This window comes from Bufo gargarizans, chromosome 1 (assembly GCF_014858855.1).
Source record: "Bufo gargarizans isolate SCDJY-AF-19 chromosome 1, ASM1485885v1, whole genome shotgun sequence".
Lineage (NCBI taxonomy): Eukaryota > Metazoa > Chordata > Amphibia > Anura > Bufonidae > Bufo > Bufo gargarizans.
In genome coordinates, this window is record NC_058080.1 from 400610996 (window position 1) to 400631742 (window position 20747).

The 20747-nt window shown below is 43.5% G+C and overlaps 1 protein-coding gene across 2 annotated transcripts in view; it reads right to left on the reverse strand.

Annotated features, from left to right (window-relative positions):
* The window catches only part of SNX30 (sorting nexin family member 30), a 57206-nt gene extending 39527 nt beyond the window's left edge, over positions 1-17679 (reverse strand). Inside the window, exon 1 of one of the 2 annotated variants that reach the window (XM_044285941.1) lies at positions 17215-17679. In XM_044285941.1, coding sequence (XP_044141876.1) covers positions 17215-17385 — 171 coding nt within the window. In that variant the 5' untranslated portion in view covers positions 17386-17679. The remainder of the gene's footprint in view (positions 1-17214) is intronic. The other variant, XM_044285949.1, reaches the window with a different exon arrangement.
* Positions 17680-20747: the final 3068 nt, after the last annotated feature.

Below are 20747 nucleotides of genomic sequence, written 5' to 3' on the forward strand. Positions count from 1 at the left end.
GAGACGCCCAGCAGAACAAGGGCAGACACCGCCTACTATAACTTACAGAGCGAAGGTACCGGAGGACATAACGGGAGAACGGAGCGGTGCCCGGGGATAATAGTAAGTGCAGCGAGATCCCTGGGCGCCGCTGTATAGGTCATGATACTTAGTTCACAATGTTTGGACCAATGAAAGGTCCTCTTTAAGCCAGATTTATCAACTGCGACTTTTGAAAAAGTAAAAAATTGTCAAAATCTTACTCCTGTAAAGGAGAACATGGAAGGTGAGAAAGATATTTCAAACCAGCAGTTCAATATAACAAGATCTCTAAGGGTCTAGTGTAAGTAAACGACTTACGAAGGTGAGAAAGATCTTAAAAGAGGAGTTAGCCTTAAAGATGCACCACATTTATCAATGTGTGACACACCATACACTTGAGCAAATTACAGCAACACTGGTACTCCTGCAAAATTGCCCTCAAGCTGAAGTCATGAGGACTGCTTTGCATGGCTGTGTTGGTTTATATACGTACATCTATATGTGATAATATGACTAAGCTGTGTAAATAGACTCTATTGATTATAAAGGGTACCCTTGACATGCAATGTCTGCTGCCGACAAAATAAGCACGAGCAACACAGCTATGCCACCATAAGGCAAAATAAATCCAATTGCCTTGCAAGGCTGGTTTGTTTGCAATCGCCAACTATTCTGGTTAGATGATCTTAATATATGAAATCAGGAAAGGTTTTGTCACTTTCTGAAATAAAGACCTAGCAAAACCTCCCATTTGCTTAGAAAAATAAAATAAAATTTCATTAGTCACAAGGCTAAAAAAGAAGGCTGATATCCCAAAAAGTACTTCTCCAGGAATAATACTGATGACATATCCTCAGGATGAGGGCTCATGCACTTGTACGTATTTTCTTTCTGTGTCCGTTCATTTTTTTGTTTTATTTGGAAGGGAGGGAGGGGGGGGGGGGGGGGGGACTGTATGTGGAACCATTTATTTTAATGAGTTTGCAAAAAATAAATAAAAAATAAGACGGGCGTTAGTCCTTGTGCATTCCGTTTCTGTATGTTCATTCCGCAAAAAAAATTGAACATGTCCTATTATTGTCCGCATTACGGACAAGGATAGGACTGTTCTATTAGGGGCCATCTGTTCCGTTCCACAAAATACGCAATTTGCGGAACGGATGCGGACCTATTCTGTGGACCAGTGAATGGACCTTAACAGTCAGAGCACTGTATTGCTGGATGCAGAAAACAAATTTCCCAATGAACAACTACAGAAAAGACAACTGCATCATCCCAAAGTACAAGCGTAAGGTGTTTATTCACCAGGACATGTGAGGTCTTTAAAGGGGTTCTCCGGGAATTAAGAAAATAAAATTACAGAAAATACCTCCTCTCTGTTCTGCTGGTCAGGAATCATGATCCTGAATACAGGTGAATCTCTGTGGGAATGGAGATGATGAGGAGACATGAGAGGAGGGTGAGGTGTGGCTAATGAGCAGCAGCACTTGTATGCAGTCTCCATTACCACAGCAACACATTACCATAGTCTGTCCTGTCCGTCCACTCTGTACTCCATGTCTCCTCATGACCTCCATTCCTACAGAGACTCAGCTGAAGAGCTTATTAAAATGTATTCAGGATCATAATCCCTGACAAGCAGATCTTTACCGCAGTGTTGTGAAATAACTTGTCCTGCTGTGTGTGTGTACTAATAGGATGGCGGCCATTTTGTTTCACCTGATAATTGCACACTGTGTGCTGTCCGCATCTTTTCCGGCCCCATTGAAAATGAATAGGTTCGGATTTGTTTCGCAATGTTGAGGAACAGATCCGGATCCATTTTGCAAACATGTGAATGGACCCTTACTGTGGCTTTTACCAAAAATGCCAGGTAACCTAAGCCTTAGGGCACATTCACACAAACGTGTTTTGATCCACGTCCGAGACGCATTTTTTGTGGCTCGGATGCGGACCCATTCACTTCAATGGGGCCGCAAAAGATGCGGACAGCACTCCATGTGCTTTCCGCATCCATTGCTCCGTTCAGTGGCCCCTCAAAAATTATAGTATAAATAAATAAAATAAAATAGATAAGTACCACCCCTCCACACACACCCACAAAATTGCTGTGAAAGATCCACACTAGATCCCTTGGTAACACATTACAAATGTTACTTGGGGTATTACAGGAGAAAATTAGGTCTGTGGGATGGCCATGAAATTGCTCAAAATAAAAACAAAAGTTTATAATCGCCTCGCTGATGCCCTGCTACTGCCGTTTGGATGGTGCCTGGGTCCGTACTGCTCTACATTTCCTGCTCTTGAATCCACTGGGAAAGGAGTTCAGCCAATCACTGGCTGCAGTGATGACCTGTCACAACCAGTGACTGCATGGATTTCCCAGCCATTTCCTGCCGTGCCGTACTGTTAACAGGAAGTGGAATGCAGCTACAACCTGGGCACTGTTGGAACAGCAGCAGCAGGGGATTATAAACTACCGTCACCTTATATTTCCAGGGCCATGGAACAAATTACTTTACTGTAACATCCCTTTTATGCCAATCACTTAACACCAGTAGAATACTGGAAGAAATGTGGATCAAATGACCATTGATGACAGATAAAGTTGGTTCTGCTGATTTCCGTAGATCTTAGGCCCCTCTATGCCTCCTGAAAACCACTCAATGCCCACCACATGTTATGTGAACAGAGTTTAATGCTGTCCATTCACAAGATGACAGTGGGCCAACATGGCCAATTTTGGCTGGCTATCATTGGAAAAAACTTAACACGAGGTTGGCCAAAACTACACGTGTATGGCATGGCATGATATAGGACTTTGCCCAAGCAGCAGGGAGTCAGTTGTCAGATTTGAAATGTTTTATTTTAAAAAAAAATTTAAGCTTTTTGTTGTTTTTTTTGCTTTTTTTTCAAACATTTGATCATCTAATCGCTTGTCCCACAGACTGCAATGAATTACCACTGCAGCCTATGGGAGATGTAGTGCATTCCTATGGAGCCCAGGGGAGGCTGTTCAGGCCCAAGGAGCATTGTGCTTCCAGGGAATAGCCTCTCAGATGCCATTGCCACAACTGACCACGGCATCTGAGGCATTAAATGTCAGTGAACAACGATAACAGCAGGCGGCTATGGCGCCCACTCAACTTCTCAGAGGGTGCCATGTTTAAATACTGGACTGGTAGGGGTTAAAATACAATTTCTGGGGAAAACAATATAATTCCTATGAGTAAATATGCCGCACACTATAAATTCAATAAATGTAGGAAAAGGAACTGAGCATGTGCATCACAGAACGGGAACTTGTCACCTCATCTATGACTCAAACTGCCCACAGTACCTTTTTCATGTGCTCAGGCTACTTTCACACTAGCGTTGTTTGAATCCGGCGTTCAATTCCGTCACCGGAACTGCCCGTCTGATCCGGAAAAACGTGTGAAAACAGATTACATGTGTCAAATTTTTCGGGTTTAACATGTTTCGGGTTTGACGGCACACACGGCGCCGAATCCAGCGTTAATGCAAGTCAATGGAAAAAAGGCCAGATCCGGCGTTCAGTCAAAGTGTTCCGGATTTTTGGCCGGAGGTAAAAATACAACATGCTACGGTTTTCTGAAAAGCTTGATCAGTCAAACAGACTGAACTGAAGACATCCTGATGCATCCTGAACGGATTACTCTCTATTCAGAATGCATGGGGATAAAACTGATCAGTTCTTTTCCGGATTTTAACCCCTAGGACGGAACTCAGCGCCGGAAAAAAAAAAAAAAAAAAAAAAAAACGCCAGTGTGAAAGTATTCTTATGGTGCTCCTGAAGAGACCTTTGTTGCCTTTTTCTAACTTGCTATTGTGCAGAAAATCAACCTGTATTCCTCTTCCTGTTGCATGCAAATGATCCTTTCAAGTCTCTGGCACATGTGTAGTGAGGACTTCAAACCATGGACAGTACACCCTTTCACTGGGCAGATACCAAAAATGCGAATGAACGGCGCCTGCACAGGAATCTCAGGAGACCAAGGGATGACTTTCAGCACTCAAGATGCAGGAGGCAGGGGCCTGATGGGGAAACTTAAACTTCTAGGTGGAAAGAGATCACCTCCTTGACTTGAAGATTATGTGCATGTGGAAGGAAGAAGAATAAAAGTCGATTTACTGCACAACAATACGTTCGAAAAAGGCAACAAAGGCCACTTAAAGGGGTTATCCCATCTTAGACAATGGGGGCATATCACTAGAGGTGGGACTCGCACCTACAAGGAGAACGGAGCCGGGGAGAGTCGTGGTTGGAGGACCCCGGGTTTCCCGGGGTCCGTCCACCACCATGCGCAGCTCCCCGCCTTTCCCATTGAAGTGAATGGGAGCACACCGCGCATGCGCGGCCACCGTTCTTATTCATTTCTATGGGGCCAACGGAAATAGCAGAGCCAGCGCTCGGCTATTTTCGGCGGCTCCATAGAAATGAATGGAGGGTGGCTGTGCATGCGCAATGCGCCCTCCTCAACTTTCTCCGCACCATTCTCCTTGTAGGTGCGGGTCCCAGTGGTGGGACCCGCACCTATCAGACAATGGGGGCATATGCTAGCGATATGCCCCCATTGTCTAAGATGGGATAACCCCTTTAAAGAGCACCATAAGCACATGACATAGGAACTGTGGGCAGTTTGAAAGCCATAACCAAGGTGACAGGTTCCGTTTAACTAAGGGCCTTGGAGCAGCAGCATGAAGCTACTAAGGCCCCGATTTATCAAGACTGGCCTATGCTACACTGCCCACAATCCAGTCTGAGATCTATGCCAACTCAGAGCTGCTGTAGATTTCAGTCTTCGTTTACACCAAAGTTTCATAAATAATAAGGAATGTGTCATGGCCAGTGGCCCTGCCCACGCCCACCCCATTTTTGGGAACTGGCGAGGGCAGCATAAAAATGCTAGTTGCAAGTAAAAAAGTTGCCATGGCATTTAAAAAGTTGCAAAACTAGGGTTTTGTGACTAACACCAAAATAAATGATAAATTCACCCCTTAGGGCTCATGCACACAAACGTATTTTCTTTCCGTGTCAGTTCCATTTTTTTTGCATACTGTATGAGGAACCATTCATTTTAATGGGTCCACCAAAAAAAACTGAAGGTACTCCGTGTGCATTCCGTTTCTCCGCATTTCCGTTCTGCAAAAAAATAAAACATGTCCTATTCTTGTCCGCATTACGGACAAGAATAGGACTGTTCTATTAGGGGCCAGCTGTTCCGTTCCGCAAAATACGGAATGCACATTGAATCATCCGTATTTTTTCCGGATTCATTTTTGCGGACCGCAAATTGCATACGGTCGTGTGCATGAGCCCTTAGTCTAAATGAACCTTAACAAGGGCAGAAGCACAGACAATTATTACCGTCGTACTGAACATTCCCGCTAATTCGCAATTTGTCCAACAGAAGAAAAGATTCATATGGCACTCACCCATAAAATGTAACTTTTCACTTTATTGATTCCATAGAAAGGTTAAAAAACTGCCATGCGGGTCAGAAGAAGCAAGATTCCTTGCAGTCCACTAACTGTCCGATTGTGAGCAGAGTTGATTACTGAAATACAAGTAGCAATCACCTCTGATGCGTTCATCCGATGACCGCATGTTAGCTCATTCATCAGGTGTTCAGTGGCACCTTTACGCAGAGAAATTCATAAGAATGTTCAGTCCCAACAATGGGCCCGTGTAACAGGACTGAAGGGCTGCCTACTCACTTAAAGGGGTTCTTCAGGAATTAAGAAAGTGAAAATACTTAAATATTACTTTATTATTAATATATTCTCAAATACCTTTCATTATTTATAATGGCTCGTTTTGTCTGGGGAGCAATAATCAAGGGAAACAAAATGGCCACCTTCCTATTAGTACATACAAAACCTGTTCTGATCACACATGAGGACAAGTTACTTTACAACACTGAGGTAAAGAGCTGCCTTCGCCTCCTCCGCCTCTCTACTTGTCAGGGATTATGATCCTGAATACAGATAAGAACTTTACCTGAATCTCTGGGAAATTTAGTTCATGAGGAGACATGAAGTACAGAGAGGATGGACAGGACAGACTGTGGTAATGGAGACTGCATACAAGTGCTGCTGCTCATTAGCCACACCTTGCCCTCCTCTCAGGTCTCCTCATCATCTCCATTCCCACAGAGATTCACCTGCATTCAGGATCATAACCCCTGACAAGCAAAACAGAGAGGAGGATGAGGCAGCACTATGGCTCATTGTGGTGAAGTAACCTGTCCTCCTGTGTGATTAGGACACGTTTTGTGTATATTGATAGGACGGTGGCCATTTTATTTCTCCTAATGATTGCTCCCTAGACAAAACAAGCCATTATAAGTAATGAAAGGCATTTGTGAATATATTTACTATAAAATAATATTTAAGTAATTTCATTATTTTTTTTTATTCCTGGAGAACCTCTTTAAAGATCAGATTACACACTCTGTTGTAGCTAATCCTAATTACTTTATTAACCACTTCAACCCCGCTAGCTGAAACCCCCTTCATGACCAGGCCACTTTTTACACTTCTGCACTACACTACTTTCACAGTTTATCGCTCGGTCATGCAACTTACCACCCAAATGAATTTTACCTCCTTTTCTTCTCACTAATAGAGCTTTCATTTGGTGGTATTTCATTGCTGCTGACATTTTTACTTTTTTGTTATTAATCGAAATTTAACGTTTTTTTTGCAAAAAAATGACATTTTTCACTTTCAGCTGTAAAATTTAGCAAAAAAAAAAACGACATCCATATATAAATTTTTCGCTAAATTTATTGTTCTACATGTCTTTGATAAAAAAAAAAAAATGGTTTGGGTAAAAGTTATAGCGTTTACAAACTATGGTACAAAAATTTGAATTTCCGCTTTTTGAAGCAGCTCTGACTTTCTGAGCACCTGTCATGTTTCCTGAGGTTCTACAATGCCCAAACAGTAGAAAACCCCCACAAATGACCCCATTTCGGAAAGTAGACACCCTAAGGTATTCGCTGATGGGCATAGTGAGTTCATAGAACTTTTTATTTTTTGTCACAAGTTAGCGGAAAATGATGATTTTTTTTTTTTTTTTCCTACAAAGTCTCATATTCCACTAACTTGCGACAAAAAATAAAATATTCTAGGAACTCGCCATGCCCCTCACGGAATACCTTGGGGTGTCTTCTTTCCAAAATGGGGTCACTTGTGGGGTAGTTATACTGCCCTGGCAATTTAGGGGCCCATATGTGTGGTAAGTAGTTTGAAATCAAAATGTGTAAAAAATGGCCGGTGAAATCCTAAAGGTGCTCTTTGGAATGTGTGCCCCTTTGCCCACCTAGGCGGCAAAAAAGTGTCACATGTGGTATCGCCGTACTCAGGAGAAGTTGGGGAATGTGTTTTGTGGTGTCATTTTACATATACCCATGCTGGGTGAGAGAAATATCTTGGCAAAATACAACTTTTCCCATTTTTTTTATACAAAGTTGGCATTTGACCAAGATATTTCTCTCACCCAGCATGGGTATATGTAAAATGACACCCCAAAACACATTGCCCAACTTCTCCTGAGTACGGCGATACCAGATGTGTGACACTTTTTTGCAGCCTAGATGCGCAAAGGGGCCCAAATTCCTTTTAGAAGGGCATTTTTAGACATTTGGATCCCAGACTTCTTCTCACGCTTTAGGGCCCCTAAAAAGCCAGGGCAGTATAAATACCCCACATGTGACCCCATTTTGGAAAGAAGACACCCCAAGGTATTCAATGAGGGGCATGGCGAGTTCATAGAAATTTTTTTTTTTGGGCACAAGTTAGCGGAAATTGATTTATTTTTTTTTCTCACAAAGTCTCCCTTTCCGCTAACTTGGGACAAAAATTTAAATCTTTCATGGACTCAATATGCCCCTCACGGAATACCTTGGGGTGTCTTCTTTCCGAAATGGGGTCACATGTGGGGTATTTATACTGCCCTGGCATTTTAGGGGCCCTAAAGCGTGAGAAGAAGTCTGGAATATAAATGTCTAAAAAATGTTACGCATTTGGATTCCGTGAGGGGTATGGTGAGTTCATGTGAGATTTTATTTTTTGACACAAGTTAGTTAGTGGAATATGAGACTTTGTAATAAAAAAAAAACAAAAAAAAACAAAACACAACAACAACAATTTCCGCTAACTTGGGCCAAAAAAAAATGTCTGAATGGAGCCTTACAGGGGGGGTGATCAATGACAGGGGGGTGATCAGGAAGTCTATATGCGTGATCACCCCCTTGTCATTGATCACCCCCCCTGTAAGGCTCCATTCAGACGTCCGCATGCGTTTTGCGGATCCGATCCATGTATCAGTGGATCCGTAAAAATCATACGGACGTCTGAATGGAGCCTTACAGGGGGGTGATCAATGACAGGGGGGTGATTAGGGAGTCTATATGGGGTGATCAGTGGTTCATAAAGGGTTAATAAGTGACAGGGGGGGGGTGTAGTGTGGTGTTTGGTGCGACTTTACTGAGCTGCCTGTGTCCTCTGGTGGTCGATCCTAACAAAAGGGACCACCAGAGGACCAGGTAGCAGGTATATTAGACGCTGTTATCAAAACAGCGTCTAATATACCTGTTAGGGGTTAAAAAAAAAATCACATCTCCAGCCTGCCAGCGAGCGATCGCCGCTGGCAGGCTGGAGATCCACTCGCTTACCTTCCTTTCCTGTGAGCGCGCGCGCGCCTGTGTGCGCGCGTTCACAGGAAATCTCGGCTATCGCGAGATGACGCGCCGATGCGTCCAGGAGGAGTAAATCAACCACCTCCCGGACGCATCGGTGCGTTAGGCGGTCGGGAGGTGGTTAACATCTACACTGCTCAGTATTCTTCTTCAATTTCCTATATCTACATCGGAGTGATTCTGAGTGCGTGTAGGTCTGCTTACTCACTTGAAGGCTATGTACACCTTGGGGGCAATTTAATTTTTATTATTGCATTGTACTCATTTTGCACTAAAAATAAACTTTTCAAATTGTCTTTATTAAAACTTTTGAACCACTGTCTTTGTGCAGCCTTGAGTTTCCCTAGTAGCAGGCTCTGAATGTTCACTCTTTTCCATCAGGCAGCTCAGAGGACAGCTCCTTATCTCTGACCTCCTAAACACTCATTATAGCTCAGTTCTTAGCTTACTGATAACAATGTGGCTTAGGGTACTTTCACACTAGCGTTAAACTTTTCCGGTATTTAGTTCTGTCATAGGGGCTCAATACCGGAAAAAAAAGCTTTCGTTTTGTCCCCATTCATCGTCAATTAGGACAAAACTGAACTGAACAGAACGGAATGCTCCAAAAATGCATTTTGCTCCGTTTAGTTGCGTTCCTAGACCGGAGAGCAAACCTTAAATGTTGTACTTTGCTTTCCGACCTAGGGATGCGGAGCAAAACGGATCAGGCATGACCCCCAATGCAAGTCAATGGGGACGGATCCGTTTTCTCTGCCACAATCGAAAACGGCTCCGTCCCCTATTGACTTTCAAATGGAGTTAATGACGGATCCGTTTTGGCAATGTTAAAAATATGTTAAAGATAATACAACCGGATCCGTTCAAACGAACGCAGATGGTTGTATTATCAGTAACGAAAGCGTTTTTGCTGGACCCTGCCGGATCAGGTAAAAACTCAGGTATGACAGTAGCCTTAAATAAGCATTTACAACCTTTTAGTCATTTACAGACAAGGTTTGGCACAAAGTCAAAGTGAAAAGTGAAAGTGAAAACAGGATTCGCACAGCTAGAAAAACAGATAAACCTTTGGGACAGAACGGCTCGATATTTTTAATAAAGACCAATTGAAAAAAAATAAAGGATTTTTAGCCCAAAATAAGTAAAATGCAATCATAAAAATTGCCCCTGAAGGTGTATATAGCCTTTAAGAATCAGATTACATCATCTGTTATAGCTAATCCGGATTACTTTAATTACATCTATATTGCTTAGTACTTTTCTATAATGTCCTATATGGTACATTGGAATGATTCTAAGTGAGTGAGTATAATTTTTTTTTTTTTTATCTCCAGGATAATCGCTACTGAAGTAAAGCCATGGCCTAATAGCAACTAGTACCTTATTTCAATAGATGTGTTCTATCTTCTGAAAATAGTTTATTTGGTATGCAAATGAGCCAGTAAGGTGCCCAGAGGGGCGTCACTCTTGCAGGAAGGAACCCAGGCACGCCTCCTGCCACAATGTGTCCACCCACCCCTCCTACATCACATTTAAGCCATAACTCTGCCCCCCTTTTCTCTGCTCTCAGCACGAGGGTGGGCTTGGGCACGAGCAGGAGGCGTGCCTGGGCTCCTTCTTGCAAGAGTGACGCCCCTCTGGGCACCTTACTGGTTCATCGACATACCAAATAAACTGGATAGAAGATAGAAAACATCTATTGCTGAAACAAAGGCACATCTGGAAATAAGGTACTAAGTGCTATTAGGACATTACTTTACTTCAATAGCGATTATCCTGGTGACAGATTTCCTTTAAGGCCCCTTTCACACGGGTGAGAATTCCACGCGGGTGCAATGCGTGAGGTGAACCCATTGCACCCGCACTGAATCCAGGCCTATTCACTTTAATGGGGCTGTTCAGATGAGCGTTGATTTTCATGCATCACTTGTGGGTTGCGTGAAAATCACAGCATCTATATTCTGCGTTTTTACACGCAACGCAGGCCGCATAGAAATGAACGGGGATGCGTGAAAATCACAAGCATCCGCAAGCAAGTGCGGATGTGGTGCGATTTTCCCGCACGGTTGCTAGGAGATGATAGGGATGAGCAACCCCATTAAAAACAGAATGCTTACTAAAATGTGGCTTCAGGGTTAAAAAAATAAAAAATTAACTCACCTCATCCTCTTGTTCACGCAGCCGGCATAGTCTTCTTTCAGGACCTGAAAAAGGACCTTTGATGATGTAATCGCGCTCACCACGTGGTGACGTCAGCACAGGTCCTGTTGAATGAAGATCCTTCACGTGGTGAGTGCGATTACGCCATCAAAAGGTCCTTTTGCAGGTCCTGAAAGAGAAAGAACACGATGCTGGCTGCGCGAACAATAGGATGAGGTGAGTTAATTATTATTATTATTTTTTTAACCCCCTCAATCCACATTTCACTAAGCATTCTGTATTAAGAATGCTATTATTTTCCTTTATAACCATGTTATAAGGGAAAATAATAAGATGAATAGAACACCTAACCCAAACCCGGGTTCGGGTCTGGGTACCACATTCATTTTTTTTTTTTCCCGCGTGTGCAAAATAAATTGCACTCGCGTGGAAAAAAACTGAACATCGGAACGCAATCTCAGTCAAAACTGACTGCAATTGCGTGCCTACTCGTGTAGTTTTCCCGCATACGCGACGCATCACCGGGATGCCCGTGTGAAAGAGGCCTAAGGTTCTATGTGTATTCTATAGGCAGACATGATTACAACTAGTCTCTATCTGCCAGCTCAAGGAAAACATTGTCATACTGTAGATGTAGAGGGGAAAAAAATCCAGATACGGATGTAGTAGAGTTAACACCCATGATTTATGAGACGCGTTATCTAAACTGAATGCGTTAATCAAACATCTTCACTTGCTTTTCAATGGCTTTTGTCTGAAGATAACGCGATGAGTTAAGAAATTTGAGTGCTAACTCAGCTACTGTACATGTCATAAAATTGCCAGATATAAGGTCATCACCCATGTGTGCACACAGCGCCTTGTTATTTAGTTATATGAAATTACAGGTACACTAACATTTCAAAACTTTCCTAATTGCCTATGAAAGTAAATGTGAAACAAGCTGTTATTTAACCCTTTCAACCCCAGGCCAGTTTTCACCTTCCTGCCCAGGCCATTTTAAGCAAATCTGACACGTGTCACTTTATGTGGTAAAACCTTTAAAACGCTTTTACTTATCCAGGAAATTCTGAGATTGTTTTCTCGTGACACATTGTACTTCATTATAGTCGTAAAATTGAGTTAAAAAAATTTGATTTTTATTTATTAAAAAAAAAAATACAAAATTTACCACATTTTTGCTAATTTCTAAACTTCAATTTCTCTACTTTTATAATAGATAGTAATTACTCCAAAAATAGTTATTACTTTACATCCCCCATATGTCTACTTCATGTTTGGATCATTTTGTTAATGCCATTTTATTTTTTGGGGACGTTGGAAGGCTTGGAAGTTTAGAAGCAAATCTTGAAATTTAAGAAAATTTCCAAAACCCACTTTTTAAGGACCAGTTCAGGTCTGAAGTCACTTTGTGAGGCTTACATAATAGAAACCACCCAAAAATGACCCCATTTTAGAAACTACACCCCTCAAGTTACTCAAAACGGATTTTACTAACTTTGTTGTTAGGTGTTCCGCAAGAATTAATGGAAAATAGAGATGAAATTTCAGAATTTCTCTTTTTGGCAGATTTACCAACTTAATCAATTTTTTTGGCACAGTTTTTTTTTTTGTTATTTATAATGTTCATATGACAGGTTAGATCATGTGGTATTTTTATAGAGCAGGTTGTTACGGACGTGACAATACCAAATATGACACTTTTTGGTTGTTTCAGTTTTACATAATAATTTTTATTTATTTATTTTTATGATTTTTATTTTTTGAGCAACTGTCTTATGTAGGGGCTGATTTTTGCAGGATGAGATGACGGTTTGATTGGCACTATTTTGGTGTGCATATGACTTTTTGATTGCTTGCTATTGCACTTTTTGTGATGTAAGGTGACAAAAAAAAAAAAAAAGCCATTTTTTACACCGGTTTTATTTTATCTTTTTTACGTTCACCTGAGGGGTTAGGTCATGTGGTATTTTTATAGAGCAGGTTCTTACAGACACGGCGTACAATAAAAGCCTTTTTGAAAGAAAAAAAATATATATAAAAATAATTTTTTTGTGTCTCCATAGTCTGAGAGCCATAGTTTTTTTTATTTTTTGGGCGATTGTCTTAGGTAGGGGCTCATTTTTTGCGGGATGAGGCGACAGTTAGATTGGTACTATTTTGGGGGGCATACGCCTTTTTGATCTCTTGGTGTTGCACTTTTAGTGATGTAAGGTGACCAAAAAATAGTTTTTATATTTTTTTTTTACGGTGTTCACCTGAGGGGTTAGTTCATGTGATATTTTTATAGAGCTGGTCGATACCTAATATGTCTACTTTTCATTTTTTACAATATTTTTTACTTTATTTAGGTAAAAATGTTTTTTGTTAGTTTTTTTAACTTGAAACTTAATTTTGTAAAACTATTTTTTTTTTACTTTTCTTTGTCCCACTCTGGGACTTCAACTTTTGGGTGTCTGATCCCCTTTACAATGCATAACAATACTTCTGTATTGTAATGCATTGGCTGTAAGTGTATTAGTCACTATAATACACTTACAGCTTCCTGTGAGATCCAGGAAGCTGGATCTCACAGGCTGTCACGAAAGGCAGCCACGATGCCTAAGGAAGGCATTGGGCTGCCTTCCCTGCCATCGGGTCCCCGTTACAGCAGCGTGGGGATCCGATGGCTGCTCCCCCCCATACATCGCGGACCGCGGCACATCAAAGGTTAATGCGCCGGCAACGGCCACTGATCGGGCGGGCGCAGCTCCTGCACCCGCCTGATTAGCCCGCCATAATAGTACAGCGTTGGGTGGCAAGTCACGTCCCGCTGCGGCGTACTATTACGGCGCTGGTAGGGAAGGGGTTAATAAATCAACAATTCCATAACACAACTCTGACACTACAGCCCTGAGTGTAGTGGAGTCCTGGTGCCAGAGCTTCTGCAGCACAGCTGATTGGTGGAGGTGCTGCGAGTTAGACCCCTGCCCTGACCAAATCTCCAACTCCTTTTGCTAAAAACTTAGTGCAGCAGATGAAAGACATCATGCTTACTTCCCTTTGAAGACTGAAGACGTCTAGCAGCTCAAAATTGGGAGAAGCCAGGGGGACACAGGTACAACCATCTACTGTTCGGAGAAGTCTGGCCAGATGTGGTTTTCACCGAGGAATTGCGAGAAAAAAGCCATACCTTCGATGTGGAAACAATATCAATGGGTGTTTGCACACAACAGTGAGGGATGGTGGAGGTTTCCTGCAAGTTTTGGGCTGCATTTCAGCAAATGGAGTTGGGGGATTTGGTCAGAATTAGGCTACATGCACACGACCGTGCAGTTTTTTGCGGTCCGCAAATTGCGGATCCGCTAAAAACAGAAGCCGCCCATGTGCCTTCCAAAACAGACAAGAATAGGACATGCTATATTCTTTTTTGCGGGGCCACGGAACGGTGCAACAGATGCGGACAACACACGGAGTGCTGTCCGCATCTTTTGCGGCCCCATTGAAGTGAATGGATCCGCACCCGAACCGCAAAAAATGCGGCTCGGATGCGGACCACAAAAACGGTTGTGTGCATGAGGTATTAATGGTGTCCTCACTGCTGAGAAATACAGGCAGATACTTATCCCTCATACAATACTACCAGGAAGGCATCCGATTGGCTCCAAATTAATTCTGCAGCAGAACAATGACCCCAAACATAGAGCCAATGTCATTAAGAACTATCTTCAGGGTAAAGAATAACAAGGAGTCCTGGAAGTGCTGATATGGTAGCCACAGAGCCCCAATTTCAAAATCATCGAGCATGTCTGGGATTACATGAAGAGACAGAAGGATTTGAGCAAGCCTACATCCACAGATCTGTGGTTAGTTCTCCAAGATGTTTGGAGCAACCTCCCTGCACAGTTCCTTCAAAAACTGTTTGCAAGTGTATCGTGAAGAATTGAGGCTGTTTTGAGGGGTGGTCACACCAAATACTGATTTGATTTAGATTTCTTTTTTGTTCATTCACTTTGCATTTTGTTGATAAATCAAGTATTAACACTTCTATTTTTGAAAGCATTCTTTATTTGCAGCATTTTTTGCACACCTGCCTTTTTGCACAGTACTGTGTGTATATATTGTCACAAGGCAACACTTCTCTGTAGGCATCTGTCGAAACTGTTAGGCCCCTTGCAGACGAGCGTGTCCGCATTAGGTCCAGATGCGTTGCGTCTGCGATCAGGGAAAATCGTGCAAGTGCGTATGCAAATTCAGTCAATTTTTTTCCACGCGAGTGCAATGCGTTTTGCACCCGCGTGAGAAAAAAAAAAACTGATTGCGGTACCCAGACCCGAACCTGGACTTCTTCACTGAAGTTCGGGTTTGGGTTAGGTGAAGTGAATGGGTCCGGAATCCGGAAGTGAACGGGTCCGGATTCAGTGCAGGTCCAATGCGTTCACCTCAAGCATTGCACCCGTGCGGAATTCTCCCCCGTGTGAAAAGGGGCCTTAGAGACACCACCTTAGCCTGTATACCAGAATCCACGTGATCTCATGATCTGTCACAGGGGAAACAAGATCAGTACCAGAAGCAGCAATATGGTTTATATACAGGAAAATAAAAATATTTGCCTGCTTGTTCAGGAGGCTGCTAATCCTGTAGAGTATACAGAGTAAGGCGCTGTTCACACAGTTTTTGCGGATCCGCTGATGGCAGACCCAAACATGGACACGGCCATGTGCATCAGTGTTCTCCATGGACAGCACACGGTGATGGGGTAATTTACACATCAATGATTTTCCACCAAGACATGCACTACTTTTGTCTGTGATAAAACCAAAACATGCCCATTAAAGTCTATGGGGCACATTTAGGCCTCGTTCGCATTTACATGTCAGTTTGACGTCCATGAAAAAAAAAAAAAAAAAAAGTGTCAATGTTTCATCCGTGAAGGATCCGTGTGTCCGTTTTTACCCTCCATCTGTAGTCCACAGACACTGCTCAGCTGAAAGGTAATTTCCAAAGCAACTTCTCTCAGTCTTCAGTGAAAAACGGATGCAACATGGATACCATGATTTTCACTGATTTTAACGGGCGAGTTTGATCCACATCATGGACTAAAGTAGTACATGTCCCCATGTCTTTTTTTTTTTACTGACCGACGGTCAGCAAAAAAAATAACTGATATGTGCACAGACACATTAAAATAAATGGTGTCCGCATAAAACGCGGACAGCACACGCCAGTGAAAAACTGAAATGTGAACGAGGCCTTACTTCGGCCAGCTTTTTAAGCTAGTCTTAGTTTCCCCTTTCGCTGCCATAAGATTTGTCTAAATTATGATAAGGCATGCGCCTCGTCACAAACTAGCCACAGCTCTGGCAGTCCTTGCGCCTGGTGTAAAAACGACTCTGGCTGGAGTAGCTTTTCGCCAACATTTACGCCTGGCATAAATTTAAGTAAATGTGCATGCCCTATGCCACCCAACTGTCGAACATGGCATAAAAAACGGCTGGCCGTGTAACTAAATATTGTCGCATGGCCAGTTAATAATGGGACTGGTAACTATTTTTCCATAAACAGTCGCAAGTCCGTTAATAAATGACCCCCTACTAGTGGAATCTCAGAGATTTTCATGGACCATTGGTAGGAGATGTTCTAGAAACTCATTTTCAGCCTAGCAGTGTCCATGAAATATGGATGATACATGGAGGGTAAAAATGGACACCCGGATCCTTCACGTGTGCTACTTTCACACTAGCGACACGGACCTCCGGCAGGCTGTTCCGTCGGGTGAACAGCCTGTCGGATCCGTCCTGCCGCTAGTCAACGTGTGCCCCCGGACTGCCGCTCCGTCCCCATTGACTATAGCGGGGGGCGGGGTTCCGGTGGAGGCACGGCGAGAGGCTGCCGGAATAAATGTCGGACATGTCGTATATTGTCACCGACATCATCGTGGATGTAGACATGTGAAAGAGGCCTTGTGCTTACCTAAAAGTCCATCTAAATGTAAGAAGGTGGTATCTTGTCAGTTAGCAATCATTTCGGGCAATTTAGGCGTAGTTCACACTTCCCTGTTTTGGTCAGTGATTGTGCCTCCACAGACACAAGGTTCTGGCTCACAATCCCGGACGTGTGACAGTGGCCTTACTCATAATAAAAGTGTCATATGGTCACAAGGGTCAACAAGTGAAGCATAGCTGTCAGAAAGTGGTAAAGGCAGAGGACCCCTTTAACCACAGCCAGAAGCTGCGGATGCAGAGCAGTTTGGCTGCAGGACCAAGACAATGGTTGTAAAGCCACCAAACCCCCTGAGACAACTGTTGCCATGTTCTCAGTCTCTTACCTTGTCACCTATGCTGCTGGGCTCAGTGTGGATTAGGTCGGGGCTAGGGGTGTCACCAATCACAAATCCATCGTCTTCAGCCCCAGGGGAGCAGCTCAGAGGGTGCTTGATGTCATGCAGCGACTTCTGGCCAGACGACGGCAAGGACTTGGGAGTACTCGAACCTGACATGATGAACAGAGCCTCAGCACCGAGGAGCCATTGCCACCCAGAGCTCAGAAGAGAGGCGGAAAGCGGTGGGCGGCGGAGGCTCCACAGTGTTAGATACGGCGGCGGAGAACTAGCAGCTGGCAGGCGGCCCACGGGATTCCTGCCCCCACATCATACCGGCTGTCTGTCCCCAGGAGTAATGGGCGCAGTCCTGAGGAAGGACAGCTCGGCCACTTCCAGCTTCTCACAGACTCCTCCTTTTTCGCTTTCTCTCTCTTTTTTCCTCCATCCCGGTTTTATCACCCTCCCACTCTCTGTGACTAAGAGGAAGTTAACCCTCGGCCATGGTTCCAGGAAGTGTTCAGCTGCAGGAAGCTAGAGGCACTCAGGATACCCCCATGGGGTCAGGGAACACGTTTTTGGGATAGGATACCTTCTTCCTACTGAAACATAGGCCCCTATTGTCAAATTCTGACTTTTTTTTTTATTTCTTCATATCAGTTTTTTTTTCTATTGCTGCCCTCCCACAAGTGACAACAAGATGGCCACCTGACAGGAACAGCCACCCAGCTTCCTGGAGAGAGGACTAGATTTGCATTGGTGGGAGAGAGCCTATGGGCCTATATTCTGATGACTGTATTGATGGGTCCGCAAATTGCCGACCCTTTCATTTCAATAGGTCAATTTAATAATGCTGTCCGCATCCGTTCTTCCTTTCTATGGCCTCGCAAAAAAAGACCTATTCCGCAAAACAAACACGGTCATCTGAATGAGCCCTAAGGGCTTATTCACATGGCCTTTTCTTTCTCTTCCATGTGTGGTTTTAAAAAAATGGACCCGTACAAGTCAATGGTGATATTCACACTACCGTTTTTGTATTTTATTCCCCCACAGGTCCGTTTGGCCAATCCAAGAAACTGTATGCATGTCCTAAACGGGTCTGTCCAATTATGGGAGCAAGAAAATATATCTGGTTGTGGACAAAACAGTGAAACAGTTGCTCCAAATTAATATTATATGATTATTTATTGCTTAACCGCTTAGTGCCCAGCAAATACTCTTTTTCACGGTGGCCTAACGGGTCTCGTGTGCAAGGAGGAGCAGGAACTCAGTTCTGTTATGACTGCCACGCTCCAACTCTAACATCCCATATTCGCAGATCCTGGCCATTTAAATGGGTTTTCTCAACAGGCTATTTGATACTTACCTGGTCCGGGCGCGCCGTCCACTTCCTGGTTTCGGCACTCGGCAGGGGGCGGGCTCCATCTTGATTGATGTCTTCTCCCGGCCGGGCAGCGCGCTGTACTGAATGCGCACGCCGAGTCCGCGCATGCGCCCTGGTGACTTCTTCCTGGCCAGTATAGTATACTTGCCAGGAAGAAGTCACCAGGGCGCATGTGCGGACTCAGCGTGCGCGTTCACTACAGTGCACGGCCGTCCGGGAGAAGAAAAGAAAAGTCGTCTGCGCACGCGCGGCCACCGCGATTCCTGAGAAGAGCGGTGGCCGTAACTAGGGGAGACGGAAGACAACAGTCAGGTAAGTATAGGTTTATTTTTTTCTAAGGGGTGAGGATTTGTTAATAAAATATATTTAGAAAAATGATCACTGTTAAATCAGTAACAGATTTAACAGTGATCATTAAGATGATAACACCCCTTTAAGCCCTTAGATGCTGCGGGGAATAACAAGTGTGGTGTCTTAAAGGGGTTGTCCCATGAAAAATATTCTACAGTTTTCAAACCAGCACATGTATCTGAATACTATTGTGATTGCATGTAATTAGAAATGTATTATAGCCAGTGAGCTATTCAATGAAATGTATCTGTAGAGTTTCACCTACTGTTTGTTCTTTTTCTTATTTCTTTGTCCTGCTCACTGAGAAGGCCGCACATGCTCAGTTTCATCCTTCTACTGCCTCTTGAGCTGTGATAAGGAGAACATGGATACGCCCCCTTTTTTTCAGCAGAAAGGACACTCCCCTTGATCTGTTAGCTTGATATAAATCTAGCAGAGCAATGAATGGGGAGATCTCTTGATCCATGTGAGGTACAGGGCTGGTTCTAGATTTGTTAGGAAGAGATTGTCATGTACTGTATGATTTTACATAAATCATGGTATAACCCCTAAGTGGTTTTAGAGCATGGGGGGCTTCCTCTGTCATCCATGGGCATCCTAGCGAATACGATCACGGGGTGCAAATGTTTTTACATGGCAGCCAGGGATCTGTTAAAGGCCCCTAGGTCTGCATTCTGTTTATGCCTTGTCCTACTGACAGCATAATAAACTGCATTATAAAATAGTACAGTGTATTATGTGAGTGATTAAGGGATTGCTTGTCAAAGTCCCCCTTTAGAACTATTAAATGGTAAGTAAGAATTAAATAAAGTTTTATTGGAGAGAGAGCAGGAGTCTGCACACAAACTCCTGCGGCAATATACACAGGACTCCTCCTGACTTCCCCTCGGTCTAGATATAGCTCCCTGCTTAGAAATCTAATAAGGCAGGATGAGACTGCCCGATAATATACACGGCTTATTGAGACAAGTGCAAAAGTGCCAGATATCCATTATAATCCCTAACTCTGCTACCAACCTTACTGTAAATATATAGTACGCTATGCCTTCAGTGCCTTGAAAACTGCCACGATTACTGCAGAACTGTTTACCTTTTTGATACAACAATGGGGCCACAAAAAGCTCAGAGCGCTGCTGATAAATTGCATGAATTTGCTAGACAACCGGAAGATGAAGCGCGGTCGCCATTACCGCAAAGGAATATGCACACTAGAGCAAGTACAACGTCTGACGTACCGACTCAAGCAACTTCCCAGGAAGGTGATCATGAAGAACCTACTCTTAAACAAGTAACTGCTCAGGTTCTGGAAGCCATTACTGCATGCAAGACTTCCCTCACAGGAAAACTGGACGAAGATTGATCTGGGACTATTACGTCAAGACCTGCATAATCTGCGAGAAAGGGTTCAGCACACTGAAGAACGCATATCTCGCATAGAGGATTCCACCGCTTCTGTTCCAATAGCCAGTTCTAACCTAAATGCCAAAGCAGAGGTATGGAAACAGAAAGCAGACGACCTAGAGAATAGGCTCCGCAGAAACAACATCAGAATCATCGGTTTGCCTGAAAGAGCTGAAGGCTGTGCCGGATGAATTTGTAGAAAATTGGATGACGGAGCTTTTTCCAGATGCAAATTTTTCTTCAGCATATGCAAAGGAGCAGGCACGTTGGGTACCAGCAAAACCTCCTCCACCGGGGGCACCACCTACCCCATGCTTGCAAGTTTCCTCAACTGCAAGGACAGAGACAGGATACTGGCGCTAGCTAGCAGGCGACAAGAAATGAAATATGAAAATGCCAGAGTCTC